The 17,418-nt window shown below is 39.0% G+C and overlaps 1 protein-coding gene across 1 annotated transcript in view; it reads left to right on the top strand.

Annotated features, from left to right (window-relative positions):
- Positions 1 to 7,667, top strand: part of LOC114038488 (sodium-coupled monocarboxylate transporter 1-like) — a 45,923-nt gene extending 38,256 nt beyond the window's left edge. The window contains exons 12-15 of the mRNA XM_027855746.1: positions 591 to 805; positions 1,185 to 1,288; positions 1,833 to 1,912; positions 3,949 to 7,667. Of these exons, the coding sequence (XP_027711547.1) occupies positions 591 to 805; positions 1,185 to 1,288; positions 1,833 to 1,912; positions 3,949 to 4,074 (525 nt within the window). The 3' untranslated portion in view covers positions 4,075 to 7,667. The remainder of the gene's footprint in view (positions 1 to 590; positions 806 to 1,184; positions 1,289 to 1,832; positions 1,913 to 3,948) is intronic.
- The last annotated feature ends 9,751 nt before the right edge of the window (positions 7,668 to 17,418 follow it).

Consider the following 17,418-nt stretch of genomic DNA (forward strand, 5'->3'; position numbering starts at 1 on the left):
ACAGAATCATATAAATCTGGAGATAGAAGGGACTTCAGATACCATCTAGTCTTTATTTTTCAGATGAGGAAACTGAGGCTGATCTAGCTTAAGTGAATTTCCCGAATTCAGGAGGCAGAACAAGACACATTTGTTGTACCTGGCCAATGTGGGAATTTGTTTTCTTGACTACGTATATTTGTCACAAAGGTTTTCTTTTTCTTTTCTTTTTAGTTTGGGAGTGAGAGGAATGGAAGGGAGAAAAATTAGATTTTGACTTGAAAACAATAATTTTAAAACTTTTTTTAAGTCACAAAAAGGTGACTTTCCGAAGATTATACAGATAGTAACAGTCGGGATCTAAGCAATTCTGAATCCCAATCCTGGGCTATTTTCACTTCTCCATCATTATATAATAAAGATTTGCTAACTATATACTATGTGTGCCGGAGTGCTTGGTATGTAGTAGGAACTTCAACAGATGTTTGTTTACTGCTTTATATGTGCCAGGAACTCTGACCTGTGAAAAGTTTGCTTCGATATTCCACCCATTCCTTTTTCCTTCCAAAGAAAACTATTTTTTTCCTCTCAAATGTACTTCTATTTTACAGGGTGCCTTTGTAGGGCTCACTACTGGATTTATTATTTCCCTTTGGATTGGAATTGGAGCTCAGCTTTATCCCCCCCTTCCAGAGAGGACTTTACCCTTGAGCCTTGTTACCGATGGTTGTAACATAACCAACTCAGACTCCCAGGGGAACTGGACGATGACCACCACAGAAATGCCACTTTCTACTAGTGCTCTTCAAATTCACAATGTTGAAAGGTAATTGAAATAAGTTTTATAATATCATTTTTTAAAGCTAAGTAAGAGACAAGTAGAAGACATAAGACTCCTAAGACTGTCACCAATTTGCCTTGGGAATCATTGACATATGTATATTTTGGGTTTGTCATACTATATACCTCCATGGATCTTGAATTTACCAATACAGATCCCAATCCCAATCCATGCCTGCTAATCCTATTGGACTGTCCACCGCCATGTCTTCTCGTAAGGGGGAGCCAACATAGCATGATGGTGCCTTTCCTCTGGTTCTCTTACCACTTTATGGATACCAATGGAGCATATTGACTACCCATTGCTTTTGATATGAAACTTGTAGATCAATCTTATAATGAAACTTTCCCCCTCTTCTTTCTAGAACTCCCTTAATGGATAACTGGTATTCCTTATCATATCTGTACTTCAGCATGATTGGAACCCTGGTCACTCTACTTGTGGGAATAATTGTTAGCCTCCTAACAGGTACCTGTTTCTACATCGTTATTCTTCTGAGATAACCTTTACATGGCAATTTACAGTCACTTTTATCACTGATTCTATATTACAGTTCTGGTAATAGAATACATGAATTGTTTCCTCCAATTTATGAATGGCAACCTTGAATGATTTATTTCAACAATAAGCATTTATTAAGCTCTCATTAGTAGGGTACACTGCACTTAGGTACTGGGGATAGAGAGATAAAAATTAATTTTTCTTATTATGTTTTGCCATCAATCCACTTTCTCAGGCCTCAGTTTCCTTCTCTTCTTGGATACTTTCCTAAGAGAACAGGTTTAAGACTAAGAGAAAGAAAGAAGAGGATTTTAGTAGAGGACATGGTTTCTTGGGGAGTTTGATTAAGGACTGATGAGATGTCTCTTCTTCTGGTAAATCTGGAAAGGAGAAGTTTTAGACTGGAGAAAATTTTATTTTTGAATTTTCTCAGTTTACTTAAAAGTGGAAGTTTGGAATATGCTTCTGTAACTGGCTGTTTTTGGGTTGGTTTTTTTTTTTTTGTTTTCAGGAGGAAGAAAACAGAGCACAGATGACAGATTCCTACTAACAAAAGCAGACTTTTTATCCAACTTTGACTTTTTAAAGAGGGTATGTATTTTTTTTCCTAAATAAGATCACTCCTATCATTTTGTAACAGGAAAGGATTGCCTTCCTCTCCTTCTTCACTCCTCCCCTCCCCAAACATAGTGGTGAAAAAAGACCATTAATAGTCCTCTAATGATACTTCCACCAAAGTCTTACTCCAGTGGGGATGGAGGTGACCTGGGAGGTCAAAGCCTCTACCAATAAAAGGGAGCTGTGGCAGGTTCTATCAAGTGGGACCCTAGTGCCTAAAGACCCCTCTAGCTAATTTTATAAAGGTTTAGCACTAAAAGTTTGGCCATTAGGTAATGATTTTTTCCCCCAGTCATGGTAACTTATGAAATCATATGCTAAAAGTTGAGGGAAGAAGCATTGTGTCATAGTGGAGAGAGGGCTAGCCAGGAAGACCTGGATTTAAATTCTGCCTCTGATGCTACTGGCTGTGTGATTTTGGGCAAGACACTTACCTTCTCAGAACCCAGGCAATTCCCCAAGACTTTGGGTTGCAGAGTGGTTATAGGTCTACAATGAGAGTTGTTCCTCATACTAATGAAATTATGAAATCACAAATGCCGATTCTCTTTCTCTGTCTCTCTATCTTTCTTTCTGTTTCTGTGGCTGTCTCTTCCCATATACAGGATGTCTCAAAAGTCAAAGTGCAGTTTTAAGCTTATTAAAGTTAATTAAAGCTTAAAATTGCACTATGACCTTTGGGACACCTGATAGGTTTGTGTGTGTGTCTGTCACATAAGGTAATATAACACAATATAATATAACATATATGGTATAGATAGGTGTATACCTATCTCTGTGTGTATAAATGTGTGTGTACATATACCTACACACATATATTTAAATCATTGGTTTTTGCAATGTTAGTGTTCTTGTGCAAGTTGTCCTCCTGGATATGCTCACTTCACTTTGCATCAGTCCATACAAGTCTTCCTGGGTTTCTCTGAAACATCTCTTTTTTCATTTCTTAAAGTACAATAGCATTCTGCTACATTCATGTACCATAATCTGTTGAGCCATTCCCTAATTGATGGATTTCCAATTTTGACATCACAAAAAGAGATGCTAGAAATATTTCTGTACATACAGGACCTTTTCCTCCAAAAGTGATTTTTATCAGTGCATAAATACATTCATATATATATATATATGTATATATATATATACACACACACACACAACAAATACAAATCTGTGAATAAACACGCAGTGTATATATGTATATACACATACATATGCACATGTGTGTGCATACATATGTTTGAGAAGGGGTTATATATAGAGGAATTATCCACTGATGAAAATCTTTTTTGAACTTGTGAAGTTTAATGATATGGGTTTGTTCTGTATTACTCCCTCATTAGAATAGGAAGCCAATAATAATAATAACTGGAATTTATGTAGCATTCTAAGGTTTACAAACTACTTTATAAGTATATCATTTTATTTATTTTTATAATTTATCTCATTTTGTTTATTTTAAAAACAACTACCCTGAGAAGTATATATATTATTATCCCCATTTTGTAGATTAAGAAACTGAGGCAGAAAAGAGTTAAATTCTTGCCCAGGGTCACACAGCTAGGAAGTGTCTGAGGCTAGATATGAACTCAGATCTTCCCACCTCCAGGGCCAGCATTCAATCCACAAAAAAAGAAATTTTTTAAAAGCATCAATAATTTGCAATTGTGTGTGTACATGGCCCATCCTACCCTCATTCCTTAGTGAAAATTCAATTTTCTTGCTTCGTGATGGCAGGGAGTTGATGCTGGGGCCTTGAAGGCTCTGCTAATGGAACCCAAGGTCTGGTAGGCTCTTCCCTAGTTGGAAAGGCTTTGAGCTGGGCAACAGAGAGGTTCATCACCAAAAGGCTGGCCACTAGAGGGAAATGTTGGTCAGCTACAACAACTCTTGGAAACCATCTAGTAAGACAGACAGGGGTGTGATTTCCACTCGTGGGGGGAGAACCTTGGCCGATGAAGCTACTCATCTTCAAAGTATTGATGTAACCAGTTAACCTTTCTTTTTAGGAGAAACTAATTTTAAACCACCAACCTTATGCAATGGAAGATGGTGGCACTTTTAACCCTGCCTTCAACCACATTGAAATGAACTTCACAGAAGGCAAAGGAAAGACCAATGGGGTGCATTTCTGAGGCAGCTCTTATACTATATGAACTTGAATGCCTTGACATTTTTTATATTTTTTTTCTAAGATGATTGCATTGAATTTAGATTTTGTTTTAGAACACCTCTGCATTTTTGTACACTCTGCTGGCTGGTCACCGAACCTCTTAGCACTTCAGGTAATGCTCTAAGACTATAAGGGGCAGAGAAGGTAATGACTGGCATTGGAAAATGGGAGTTTCCTCACTTGAGAGTTCCTCATGCCAATGAAATCACACGATTTGTCCCCATTCCTATCCCTATACGCTTTCTGTTGACCTTCCTTTTTTTTTCTGATCCATTTTCTGATCATTCCGATCCACTTCTAACTTGACTTCATTTTTGGGTTCCAATCAAGTCTCATCCTAGTACTGATTCTTTTGGTCCTGGTTCTTCCTGTTGGATGGAAGATGGAAGACTGTCTGCTTTCCTTGGTCCTGGTGCTGACAACTCCGCCTCCCCACAATCTGCCATGAAAAACAAACTAACAAAACCATATACGGTACCTTTTATTCTGGATTTGACATCCCAAGAAAATGTCTGTAATCCAAAGTGGATCACCTAGAAATCAGATCATTCCATCACATCTATAATCCAGAATGGATCACCTAGACATCAGATGATACTATTACACCATAATCCATAGTGGATCTCCTAGAAATCAGATCATTCCATTACATTCACAGTAAAGTCTTTGAGAGCCTAATTTAAAGTCACTAAAATCAAGACCAATGTTTCAATGACTAGAAAATGGTTTTTTTTTTTCTTTTCTTGCCTAATTATTCATTCAGTTTAATAATTTAATCACTGTGCAAAAAACATTGAAATTTTTCTAGAATGATGTCCTTCAGCTCCTTAGATACAAAAAGCTCGAAGTTGATTCATTACTTATTTTATCTTCTTTCCAGTGTAACTATCTGGTATCAGGATTTCATTGTAAACTTCTTCTCTCCACCCCCACCCCCCAATACCTACAACATATGCTTATTTGAGAAATGTGTAGGGACCAAGTTTTTTTTAATTATGGTAACTAAATATTTGAAAGATAGCCTGGCTTTGACACAGTGGTATCAAATGCACATAGAGCTGCATATTGACTTAGAAAACAACAGATTAACATTATCTGTGTTGTCTTTTTATTTATTTTTGTTAAACATTTTCCAATTACATCTTTAATCTGGCTGGCAGGAATTGGCAGTTTTGTCCTTGGCTCTCTGCCGCCAAGTGGATAGAAAGCTAGCCTAGGAGTAAGGGAGGCTTGGGTTCAAGCCTTGCCTTTCTGAGAAATCCTGACTTTGTGAGCCTTGGGCAGTAAGTCACTGAAGAGCTCAGTGCCTTAGGCAACTGTCTAAGCCTATGAATTGCAGAATAGGTCCCAACCTGCTTGGATAAAGAGAATTATATCACTGGGATTTCTATCAATGAAATTTCAGGAACAGTTAAAAAAAAAAAGAAATATTTAGATGTCTTTTAAAAGTTTTAAAATAAGAAAACAATTTCCCAGTTGCTTCTTGTCCCCGATATTTGAGTAATAGTATATCGTAATACCATGTTGAAATGTTTCCAGCTCAAAATTTTTTAGAAAGCATTATTTTCAGCAAAGAATGTGAATATTCATACATTTATTGAATAACCATTTATCAAGTGCCTACTATGAACCTGGCACTGTTCTAGGTGCTAGGGGTGCAAAGAAAAGAAACAAAGCAGTCTCTACTCTCAAGGAGTCACAGCCTATTGGGACCCATAAGATAAACATACATGCCTATATTGCATCTGACTAAACTATTTAATATGCATATGCTTCAGATACTTATGGAATTCTAGTACTGATGCTTTAAAAAGGCATCTTGGTGTGTTGGGCAAAGTGCTAGTTTTCAAATCAGAAGTCATGGGTTCAAATTCTAGTTCTGCTTATTTCTAGCTGTGTGAACCTGGGAAAGGTCACTTACTCAGAGCTCCCAGTTTCCTCATCTGTAAAATGGGGAGAATAATATAACACTACCCACCTCACAGGGCTGTTATGAGGAGAATGCTTTCTTTGAAAAACCTTTGAGTGCTAGAGAAATGTGAGCTACTATTATTTGTAAGGAAAAAAATGTTATTAATCTTTCTTATAATTTTATAGATGAGCAAGATATTGACTTTTTTGTTTTTGTATCTAGTTTGATTGAAATCATCTTGATATTTATTTCACAATTCTGTATGTTAAATGAATATTCATATCAGGAATGTAAATATGGCACTGTCTTGGAAATGGAAATCAAGCATCTTACTATTGACCCCTTTATTTGAACAGAGGGTTCAAGTGACCCTGTCATATGGGAAGCTAAGGCTATAATTCTGACCTATGCATTTCTAGAAAAGGAAAATATTCCATTAACCACATTAGGAGGATCAATGAATTATATTATATTCTTGGAAGTGGACTTGAGATAAAGGCAGACACTAAGGAGCTGAATAATGCATATGATATAATCTTGGAGAATTTTCTTTCCTTTTTAATTTTGGTATATTGAGGGCAAAGCTGAAGTGATGGCCATAATCTGTGCTATCCATTGTAATCAATAGGGTGATGTCATCTGTCTTGACCCATCCTGAAAACACAAAAGGCTTTATTTAGCTGAGGGCAACCTATGCATGATTCAAATGATTAACTAGTGATAACTAGTGTTTAGTTAGTGATTCAAGGTTTGCACAGCATTTTACATGCTAACTCATTTGATTTTCAATTTATCTAATTCTCCAACATCCCTGAAGTGAGTGCTATTATGATCTCCATTTTACAGATCAGGAAACTGAGAAACAAATGATCAGCCCAGGGTCACACAACTAGGAAGTGTCTAAGGCAGGATTTGAACTCAGGTCTTCCTGGCTCCAAGTCCCACATAAATATTTATGCTACTAGCTTCAGTGGAGAAACCATGGAAAAAGTTCAAGTGGGCTTTGGATAGTGGGCTTTTGGATAGATACTGGACCTGGAGTCAGAAAGACTGGGTTTCAACTCATCTGCAACACTTGCGTAGCCTCTAGGAATCTTAGTTTCCTCATCTGAGAAGTGGGCATGTAGTCAAAGAGGTGCTCAGAAGAGTGTAAGCAAGGGGAAGAGAAAAACTATTGGTAATATATGTAGCAGGCTGTGCATATCCTCTTAGGCATACCTATGCCTGAGTATCTCCCTTACAGGTATATAAGATGATGTGTATAAACTCCTTTGCAAGCCATTAAGCACTATGTATACTCTATATACATACATATATTTATAGAGTCAGCTACATTCTGTAGGACCTTGGTGATGTCACTTAGCTGCTAATGAAAAACATGCTTTATACCTGCCTACCTCTCAAGATTAATGTGAGCCACATTTGTTATATGATGACCTGGGGCATTTCTACTGCTTAAGAACTGTCACTATCATGATATTCTGTTATTGGCATCAGCATTTGCTTCGTAAGTTATTAACTGGGTACCTTTGCACGTGTTAGGTTCTATCCTACCATCTGTTGTGAAAAAACCTTGTGAGTCCTTTCTGTTATAAGAAAAATTATTGCATTGTTTCTGCTTACTTATCTTCCTTGATTAAACTTTCTGGAGATCCTCTATTAATTGTGTATTTTTGGGGGGGAGGAATAAATATCAACTGAGTTTCATTTATTTTATATCATACTCTTTACAGAAGGATGCCTCACCTCCTGTATCAAGAAACTTTCCCAAATAGTATAAGTATTTTGTTCAGGCATCTAAAGAAAGACTCCCCTATTATTTTTGGTTATTGATTGATATTTGATAATGTTAATTCACCAGTAGGCATGCAGATTGTTAAAAGTCTTGAAGCATCTTTGCTAGTTATGATTTCTAAAGTGATTTAGTAATGTTCTTTGGGTTTTTTAAAATATTACTCTTCCCAATAACTCCCCTTCTCAAAAACTAGAATTTTTACCTCCTTCCCCCAAAGAAAAACAGTTATGTAAAATAAATTAATATGGTGACTGTATATATAACAATCATACCTCCCCACTCCCCAATTCTCTACTGATAAGACGGAAACATGTTTCAGCCTCTAGAACCAAGTGTACCTCGCATTCTGGGTTACTCTTAGAACTTATACTCACATTTATCAGATTGGGTCTCCAGAGGATGGCTGCTACTTCCAAATTCGAGTGTACTGTGTACATTTGTGCTCCTAAAACTATATAGCCTGTGAGCCCCTGCTGGTGGGCTTCCTATGAACAGTCAGCCTGCTAAAAGAATTAGCTCAAAACAGTGGCAATTACTAAGATGTCATACTAAGGACAGTAGCTATAAATGATTCCCCCCATAAAGCAAGGACAGATTCTCCCACAAATACACAGAGTGTTCATGGGTAGAGTGAGCACAAACTTAAGAGGACGAGAGTGGTAAGGTATGCTCACAGAAAACATATGTAACTAAGACAATTCGTGTCTGTGGTACTAGAGGCCATAATGCCTTTTTTCTCCTCCTGGAGTTTTTTGGTGAGTTAATTGGGATGAAGTGACTTGCCCAGAGTCACAGAGTTAGTATGGGTATATGTCTAAGGCCGGACTTGAACTCAGGTCCTCCTGATTCCAGGGCTGGTGCCCCACTCCCAGAGTTCCCGCAGTATTCCCCTCAGTATCTCTGCTGGGCAGGTTCTTCTGCTGGCTTCCCATGTTCTACTCCTCTACACAAGAGATCATACCCCTTGAAGCTTGTTGGGTTGAAATGTAAATTTTCCAAGTCACTCCTTGGGTGTATCTAGGTAATGAAAAGTTGATGGAATATTCACTCATTCTTTGGGTAATTTGATTAGTTCATCTAAGCTAGTAAGGGCCAGTGCCTGCCCTAGTATCATTAGTCAATATAATCATTATGTAACTCTGTCTTACTTCAGTTCACACACAGGTCATGTGTCATCACTCCATGATGTCACTGGTCCTCTTTGGAGATGAAAAACAAACAATAGCAACAATGCAATCATCTGTAGTAATTCCCAGATAAATAATTTCCAAATAAAATAATATTTTATCTTAAAGCAATAGCACTTTTCATTCAGGTGTAGAGCCCTCAAATGGAAAATCAAAGGGACATAACAGAAAGGGAGAGTGTCGTAGGGATGAAGGCAGCCCAGTGAACCCCATTTCACATTGGAATGAAGATCCTATCCTCCCACAGCTTCAGTACTATTGTCTAGGATTTTCATGCTGGTTCCCACCACCCTGCCCTGAGCCTCAAAGCTTCCTACCCCAAGCAGACTTGTTGAGACCATTTTTCATTAAACAGCAGTGCAAAGAAACCGATCAGACTTAGAAAAAAGAAGCCTACAAAGAGAGGAGATCGAGGAAGGGAAGAAGAAAATAGGAAAGGAAGAGGGAGGTAGCAGGGAGAGAGGTCAGGATGCTGCTCTCAACTGATGGATTCTGTGAAGACCCAGGCTACTTGTTTTACATTGAGTTGAGCACATGGTTTTCCATTTCCAGGTTAATCATGCCTCTGGCCACTCATGGACAGCACATTGGTCAAGTAAAGAGTTCATATGATTGTGAGTGCCAACTTTTCCTATACGTTCCTCAACAATGCCCTGTTTGATAGTTCAGGAAACTAACTTCAATTCTAAATTCCAACTCTAGAGAATGTGTTTCCCTGTAAAATCAGCACAAGTCTTTATATTTTGATTTTTTTTTTTTGACGGGTCTAAGAATTCATCAATGTAGGGGACTACTGGTAAGGAAACTCTCTTTTCCACTCCAGTTCAAAGTCATCACTTTTGGTCTGGATTATTGCAACAGCTTCCTAATTGGTTGGTTCCACTCTCCAGCAATTTCTACACAGCCACTAAATTGATTTTCAGAAAGTACAAATATGACTATTTCATTTTCTCACTTAATAAACTAGTGGCTCCCAATTTCTTACAGGAAAAATGCAAAATCTTCTGTTTGGCATTCAAAGTGGTTCACAACTTGATCCCTTTTTACCTTTCCAGTCTTATATTGCTGTTTCTCAAGCACAAATTCAATCTCCAGCCTCAGTTCCTCCAACAGCTAAATGGTGCCAACACCTAATAGAATCCAACATGAGCCAAGACCAATTCTCTTGGAAAGACTTCCATTGACAACTTAATAGAAGTGAAGTACCTTTTTAAACCATTAGAAATTTTCTTTTTTGGAGCAGAGCTGCTCAGTTTTGCTGACTCTTCATTTAGCTTCCTGGAATCTAACTGTTTGAGAAGAGGGTCAAGTCTACCAGATACAATAAGAGGTATTTGTGTACGTCTCTGTCCATGTCTGTATTTGTAAGCACCTTATAAATCACATATGATAAGCTTTAAATTATGCCAGTATGTCTATTCTTTAAACTTAGCATAGTATTCAATGCTTAGCACAATGCATAGAACATGGTAGGCATTTAATAAATGCTTGTTGACCTGACTTAGCTTTAACAACTATATCAACTACCCAGTCTAGGACCAAGCCAATTTTAGCCACACTGGATCATTTGAGATCCTGTAAGAGAAGAGAAGGAACATATTTCTTGTCTGAGACCAGTAGTTTAATTGCTCTTAGTTCCTCTGGGAATTCTACGAATCTCATTGGTCTTTGTCCAGGGACTTCCAACTGGTTACAAGTAAAGTTTAGTGTTTCCTCACTTTGCATCGGTGTTGAATTTAGTATATAGAGTTTTGTTCTGTGTTTAAAGACATAAGAGCCTAAGAGGAGGAACTGACCTCAAGGTCAATGAGACTTCCAGAAATGGAAAACAAGTTAGGTGATATCTCTTTGCTTAGAAAAAGGAATATGACCAAGTTCCCTATAGTAAGAGTGGAGCTATAATTAAGCTCCTATGGTCAATAAGCTTTAAGGACATATGTCCCATTGGTGAGGTTTAGGGGTGCTGGAACCCCAAAATCACAACCCCATCATTCCCCCCTCAAACATGTTAGAAATACGCTTGACACCTAAAATTTAGTATCAAGAAAGTTTATTACACAGAAAGTCCAGAGGATTTAGACGTTTCTGGCCAGAAGTGGGCTCCACCCCTCTTCAGGAGGGATGGGCCCCAAGTGCAAGGACAAGTGTGCTTTTACGCATTCAAATTCGATGCGAAACCTCCCAGGCCCATATTGGTCCATCCCTTCCCGGGTTACACCCCTCCTTACATATTTCCCCTTGATATGCTGAAGTATATTCCTCATCCCTTGGTCATACATCCCATGACTCGTTAATGAGGCTCTAATGTTATGCGGGGTGTGTCAGATAATAGTAAGAAGTTCATTAAGCAGGTGTACTAACATTTTTCAGGTGTCCTCAGGTTGACCCTAACTGGTCTGAGCTGGCTCGACCCTTATCTTGAATTTGGAGGCTTTTTGGAGCCATCAACTTACTTCTTATCAGTTAAGCCCTCGCCCACCTACAGTGTACTACTTCCTGGAATTGCTCTTTAAATTGCTGCATTATTCTCTTTCTCTGTGGAAATATAACCTTTACCTGACTCACAAATAAATGGGACCCAAATTCTTTTGGGGTAAGGGGTGAAGGTCTTGGCTTCTGAAACTGCTTCCTGCTGGCAAGGGGCTCAGTGCTGTCCCTGCTTCAAGGGGGTCCCAAAGAGGAGGTTGACTGGAACTGAGCACAGGCTGCATCCAGGGAACGATGAGGGGGACATTGGCTGGTACCCACGGTTTGCTGCCAACTGTAGGTGAATGGCCTGTAGTCTGGAAGACACAAATCTGACAGAAAAGACTGCAGGGCCCAGATATGACAGGATAAAACATCCTTAGCTCTGTTTGGATTCAGATAATTCAGTTTTCCAACCATACAGTATCAAATCCACCTCATAACCAGACTCAGGAATAGCCAGGTGGGTAACATTCCTTTTCAAAAGAACATGATGGGGAAACTGAACCAGGAGGAGCCCATCTTAGACTGAGGCTAAAATTGTCCTCTCAGCTTTTCCTGATGCTAACTTCCCAACAGTATCACGTTATCTGAGTAGCTTGTGATATTTCTCTCAGATGATGGATTATTGATTATTGATGGATTTTTATGATCCATCAGACAACTCAAAATAAAATCCTAGGAGCTTTTACCTCACACAGCAAGTTTCACTAATCACAGTTTAGGAAAAACTTTTCCAGGATTTACATCTCAGACTTAAGTTTGTCCTGGAGTAAAAAGCCAATCATTAGAGATTTCTATACACTTGCAAATTCTCAGCAAGCCATAACCCAAATACGTTTTTTGGCTAGTTTATGCATTAAAACAGTAACCAACAATAGTTAAATTATTTTAGCGGTAACCAAATTATGGAAAGTTGCTTGACATAACTGATACAAAAAGTTTACCAATTTGAAACTTGAAACAATCCCATTACCAATCAGGTGACTTCAGTTTTGTTAAATTCATTTCCAAATTACTTCACCATAGAGAATCAACATCTCATCATTAACAGTTTAAAACGACAAATTTAAAAGAGGGTGCTTACCCAAGGTTGGAGGCTGGCTTCATTACCTTGAGCAGGATGTGCTGAACCTGGGTGATGCTCCCAGGCAAATGTTGCCCTAGGGCCCAAGGCCATTGCCAGTGGGGCCCATGCTGTAGCTGCTGCCCCTCCCCCCTCCTTCCTTTCCCAGGTGGGGGAGGGTGAAATCAAAGGTGAGGGGTAAGGGGTGAAACTCTCTTCTCCTATGAGAAGGGTTAATGATACCCTCTTGACTTAAAGGAAGGGAGTGACCAGGGTTGTAAGGAGGTGTTTCAAAACCTTAATGATCAATCACAAAACCTCTAGAATCTGCCAAGATATTTTTAGCTGTTCTAACTTTTCCCTGTAACCTCCATGAAGGAGGATTCAGGGGTGTAGAGGAAAGGGAGTAAGCAAGCCTCTGGGAACCAAAAAGCAACTGCAGTTTTCCCCAATTCCCTAATGCTGAGAGAACTGACAATGGGGCATACACTTCCGGATAGGGCATCCGTCCTTGTCCTCTATGCTGCGGAAAGTGTATCCAGGTCCATGGCCTCGAAGCAACCCAGTGGACTGAGAGCCTGAGAGCTTTAGGCCGAGTGAGAGACAGCATTGTAACTGTTTTCCTGAAAAGCACCTCCAAGCCTTGGTGCTTGGAGAACGACTCCAACTGCAGAGCAAGAAAGGAGGTAGGGGGGAGGTTTATGTACCTTCCAGTCTTGGCTAGAGAAGAACTTGGGGTTAGACAGTTTCCCTGTACAGGCCACCAAAATGATGAGGTTTAGGGGTGCTGGGACCCCAAAATCACAACACATGGGTCCCGCCCGAAAGAATTTGACCCAAGCCTTCTTTCAGCCAAAGACAAGGTTTATTAGAACATCTGTCATATTGGGCAGACTCTTAAGGAGTCTGAATGTTAGTAAGCTATTCGCTAGATTATGAGAATCTATGCAGTGGCTAGATTTTAAGAATCTAAGCACCTTAATGGAGACAAGATGGACCTTATATACAGAAAGACTGTGGGAGGGACCCAGGAATGGCCAAGTACTTTGGGGTGACTGGGGGAGGGGTCTAAGGAAGATCTGGATAGGAGAGGCCAGTAAACTGAGGTGAACACAACTCCTGGGACCTTGACCACGTGGCCAAGGGAGAATGGAGTCTAGCTAGGATTAAGGGTGGGAAATGGCCTGGGCCATAAGGAGGTAAAACAATGGAGAGGCTAGATTAAGGATAACAGAATTGAGAGATTGAATGTAGCCACAATGAAAGTCTAGTTGATGGGATTATAGCCTCAGGCAAACACCAGAGATTTGGCCATGTGGGAAAGTCCAGGGTTTTTCCTTTTTGGAGTCCAGCTCCTGAATGAGATATAACCTCTGTGAAGACTTCTCAGGGTGGTGATGAAAAGACTGTCTCGAAACTAGAGATAGGCTCTGAGAGAACGAACAGGCCATAAATTTAATTCTGCCCTAAACCCTCTCCTGATTGCCACTGCCACGTCAGCATTAGGTATACTAAATAAGGACATGTATGTTTGGATTGGCTATACCCTGTTTCCTTGTTCTTTGGGAATGGGAAAGATTTTCACACCTGGAATGTAAGCCCGCCTCTCAGCCAATGGGAGTAAGGGATAGTGGCAGGGTGGGAGTTTCTTGTTTGTGTTAAGATATATAACCTTGCTTTGTCCTTTGTGCCTCGCCTCTCTCCTGCTGGTAGTGTGCTGGAGGAGTAGACGCCCCGTCTTGCGAGATTGTAAATAAAGAATAATTTTTGCTTCTTTGAGAAGTCTCTGAGTATAATTATGTTAGAATCACTGTACCACACACTCCCAACCCCAACACCACTATGTAGATAAAGTCAGTACTAAATGCCTTACTTGAGGAAGGATGGGGAATGGAACATACAAAAATATCTCTCACCCAGGAAAAATTGACAACTCTATCTCACCCACTAGAGAAATGAAACATTCAAATTCTTAGACAAAATGGATGGGCTGAAATTTTTTTATTTTTTTAATATACTCTATTTTTTCCCTAATTACATGTCAAAACAATTGTTGAACATTTGCTTTTCTTTTAAGTTTTCAGTTCTAAATTCTATTCCTCCCTCCCCTCCCCATCCCTGAGATGAAAAGCAATCAGATAGGTACTAAAGTTTTGTTTTTAAAAGAAGGATCCTTTAAGTTAACAATACACTTACTAGATTTTTGGTAATGTAAATGAATGATTACCAGTAAAGAAATACTTATTTTTGTCTTTTCTTGTGAGTCAGTGTTGGTATATGGTCAGTAAAACAATGCTTAACCCTTACCAGATCTGAAGACAATTCGAAAGTTTTTCTTTCCAGTGACTCCAAAAGTAAAGAAAGAAAGGAAGGAAGAAAGAAAGAAAGAAAGGAAGGAAGGAAGAAGGAAAGAAAGAAAGAAAGAAGGAAAGAAAGAAAGAAAGAAAGAAAGAAAGAAAGAAAGAAAGAAAGAAAGAAAGAAGGAAGGAAAAAGAAAAGAGGAAAAAAATAAAGGAAGGAAGGAAGAACTTTAAATCTGTTTTGTAACTTTCAGATTCCAGCCCCAAGACCCTATCTGTTGTTTAAGAGCACCTCACCCTGAAGGTATTTGCCTTAACTTTTCTCAGCTCTCCAAGCTGGTTGGAAGACTTACTTTAAATGGCCTTGAGGAAAGGAGTTGCTTGGGGTGGGGAGAGGCAAATACTTTTTAAGAAGATAATATTAAGTTTTATAAGAAGAGTTTTGTTTGTCTGACCTGAATGATCTGGCCGAATTTGCTTGCCCTGCAAAGTAACCAAGAAGAAATAAAAATAGACCATCGTACCTTTAAGGTCCTAAGTAAGAAGCCAAATTGGAAATGGTTTGTGCTGCAAAAGAGAGGAACTGGCAACAAACTTGAAAGTTTCACTTTCAATCATCCAGTAGCCAAGCTATACAATGGGTTTGAGATGCAGAAGAAAATGATGCTAATTTGTAAAAAGACACATTTAGAGAAGAAAAAAGGAAACTAGAGCTGAAAATGCAATCTGAAACATGATCTGGAAGGAGAGAAATGCCTGAGGCATTGTGCTGGAGCCAGCTGGACAGGCTCATAAGTTAATTTTCTATATACACATTTACATCATGGAAACTGGAAGAGGCTACAAATCAGGACTTGACTTATTGTTCTGCTGGTTGTTACTCTACAGATGGAGATAATGTTAATAATATAGAGGTGCATTTTCCCCCCCAGAAAGCCAGTTGTTAAACATTTACCAGCACACTCCAGAGAGGTTAAGAAAATAGTTGTGTGGGGTGTTTGTGACCTCCAAAATAATCAAATCAGGGACTTTTTCTTAAGAAAGGCAAAAAGGAGTTTTATTGCTTTCTCATGAGAAAGGATGCACCCAGCATTCTCTCAACATGGCTCCAGCCAGGGTGTGCACCTGAGTGTCTTGTAAAGCAGAATATATAGACCCTATCCATAATGTCCCTGTCCTAATCCCCTTCCCCTCAACCCATTGGCCGGGTATATTAGGGCCACAATCTATTCATGGAATTCTAACTTCTATGGAAGTTCGAAACAAGTTAGAGGGGAGTGGTCTCTTTGCACAATCAGAACATCTGGTTTAGCCACATGGAACATCCGGTTTAGCCAGAATGTGCCACAAGGCATCTGGGTGCAGTCTTGCAACAGTCATAAGTATGAAAAGTAACTGAGATCAGGGTTAGTTCATTCCCCTGAGGGAGCTTCACCCTATATTATCCCATTCACTCCCTTATCTTTTTTACATATTTGTGTAAACCAACAAACCAAGAAATCAATTAATCAATAACCAAATCTCCCCCTGTCCTGTTTTCTTATCAATTCTGTGGCAACCAAACTGTTAGCATTCCTCACATAGTGTTAAAAGAGAGTGAAATAAAATTGAGCAAACTTTGATATCTTTGCTTTTAAAGACTGTGCAGAAGGATTTTTCCAAAGTACAGTCCTTTTATCAATGACCAGGAAATTTAGAAAAAGGAAATCCTGACTGATCCATAGCCAAGATTTGTAGACTTAATCCCTCTGGAAGAATAATTATTTCTTTATTTTACTTCTTCCTTGGCTTCAGTGATCTAGCCTAGAAACCTAGCTAGCTGAAGCTAATTTATTCCTTAAGAAATTCTTCCTCACTTTGCTCCAATGTTGGCGTAATGTGCATGAGCAAAGGCATTGGGTGGGGTTAATTGGTGGTGTTGCTATGGTCTAGAACTTTTATTTAATAGCCCAACAATATTAGAGTACCTGCTTTGTCTACCAGGCACATAATGTTAGAGATCAAAACCAAAGACAAAGAGAGACAACATATCACTGGGTGTTTTCCTTTTCTTAACAAACAAGATGATTTTATTCCAGTGATTAAATGCTACAATAATGGATGTTCTTGATATAGAATGATGATGATGATGATGATGTGTTTTTAAGATGAGTTGCAGTTTACCCTACTGCCAAAACAGACTCCAAAGCAGTCACAACTGCTGAAGCTTTTGTAACCAGATTACTGTTAACCGTTCTGAAAGCAGTATTTTCAATATTGAGTTTGTGTATCCTGAAAGAAAACAGCCTTTGCTCCTCTGGAGTTTGAGGCAAAAGGACAGGATAATTGTGCTAGTAATCTCTTCCCTGACCAAAGAAGAGAATGTGCCACTTCAGAGCTGAGGCTGTGCCTTTAGGCAAGATAAAAACAGAAGTCTGTCATTTCTAGGGCAAAACAATTCATGATGAATGTTTTTCTGGAAGGAACTGTGAAAAATTTAATGGGGAATATGTCATCTATTGTAACAGAAATTTTAAAATGGCCAGCTATGTGTGTGATCACGTCTAGCTTCAGTGGCTACAAGTGTCTATTTTTAGTTAA

Source organism: Vombatus ursinus, unplaced genomic scaffold, assembly GCF_900497805.2.
Source record: "Vombatus ursinus unplaced genomic scaffold, bare-nosed wombat genome assembly UNPS02011334.1, whole genome shotgun sequence".
In the NCBI taxonomy this organism is placed as follows: Eukaryota; Metazoa; Chordata; class Mammalia; order Diprotodontia; family Vombatidae; genus Vombatus; species Vombatus ursinus.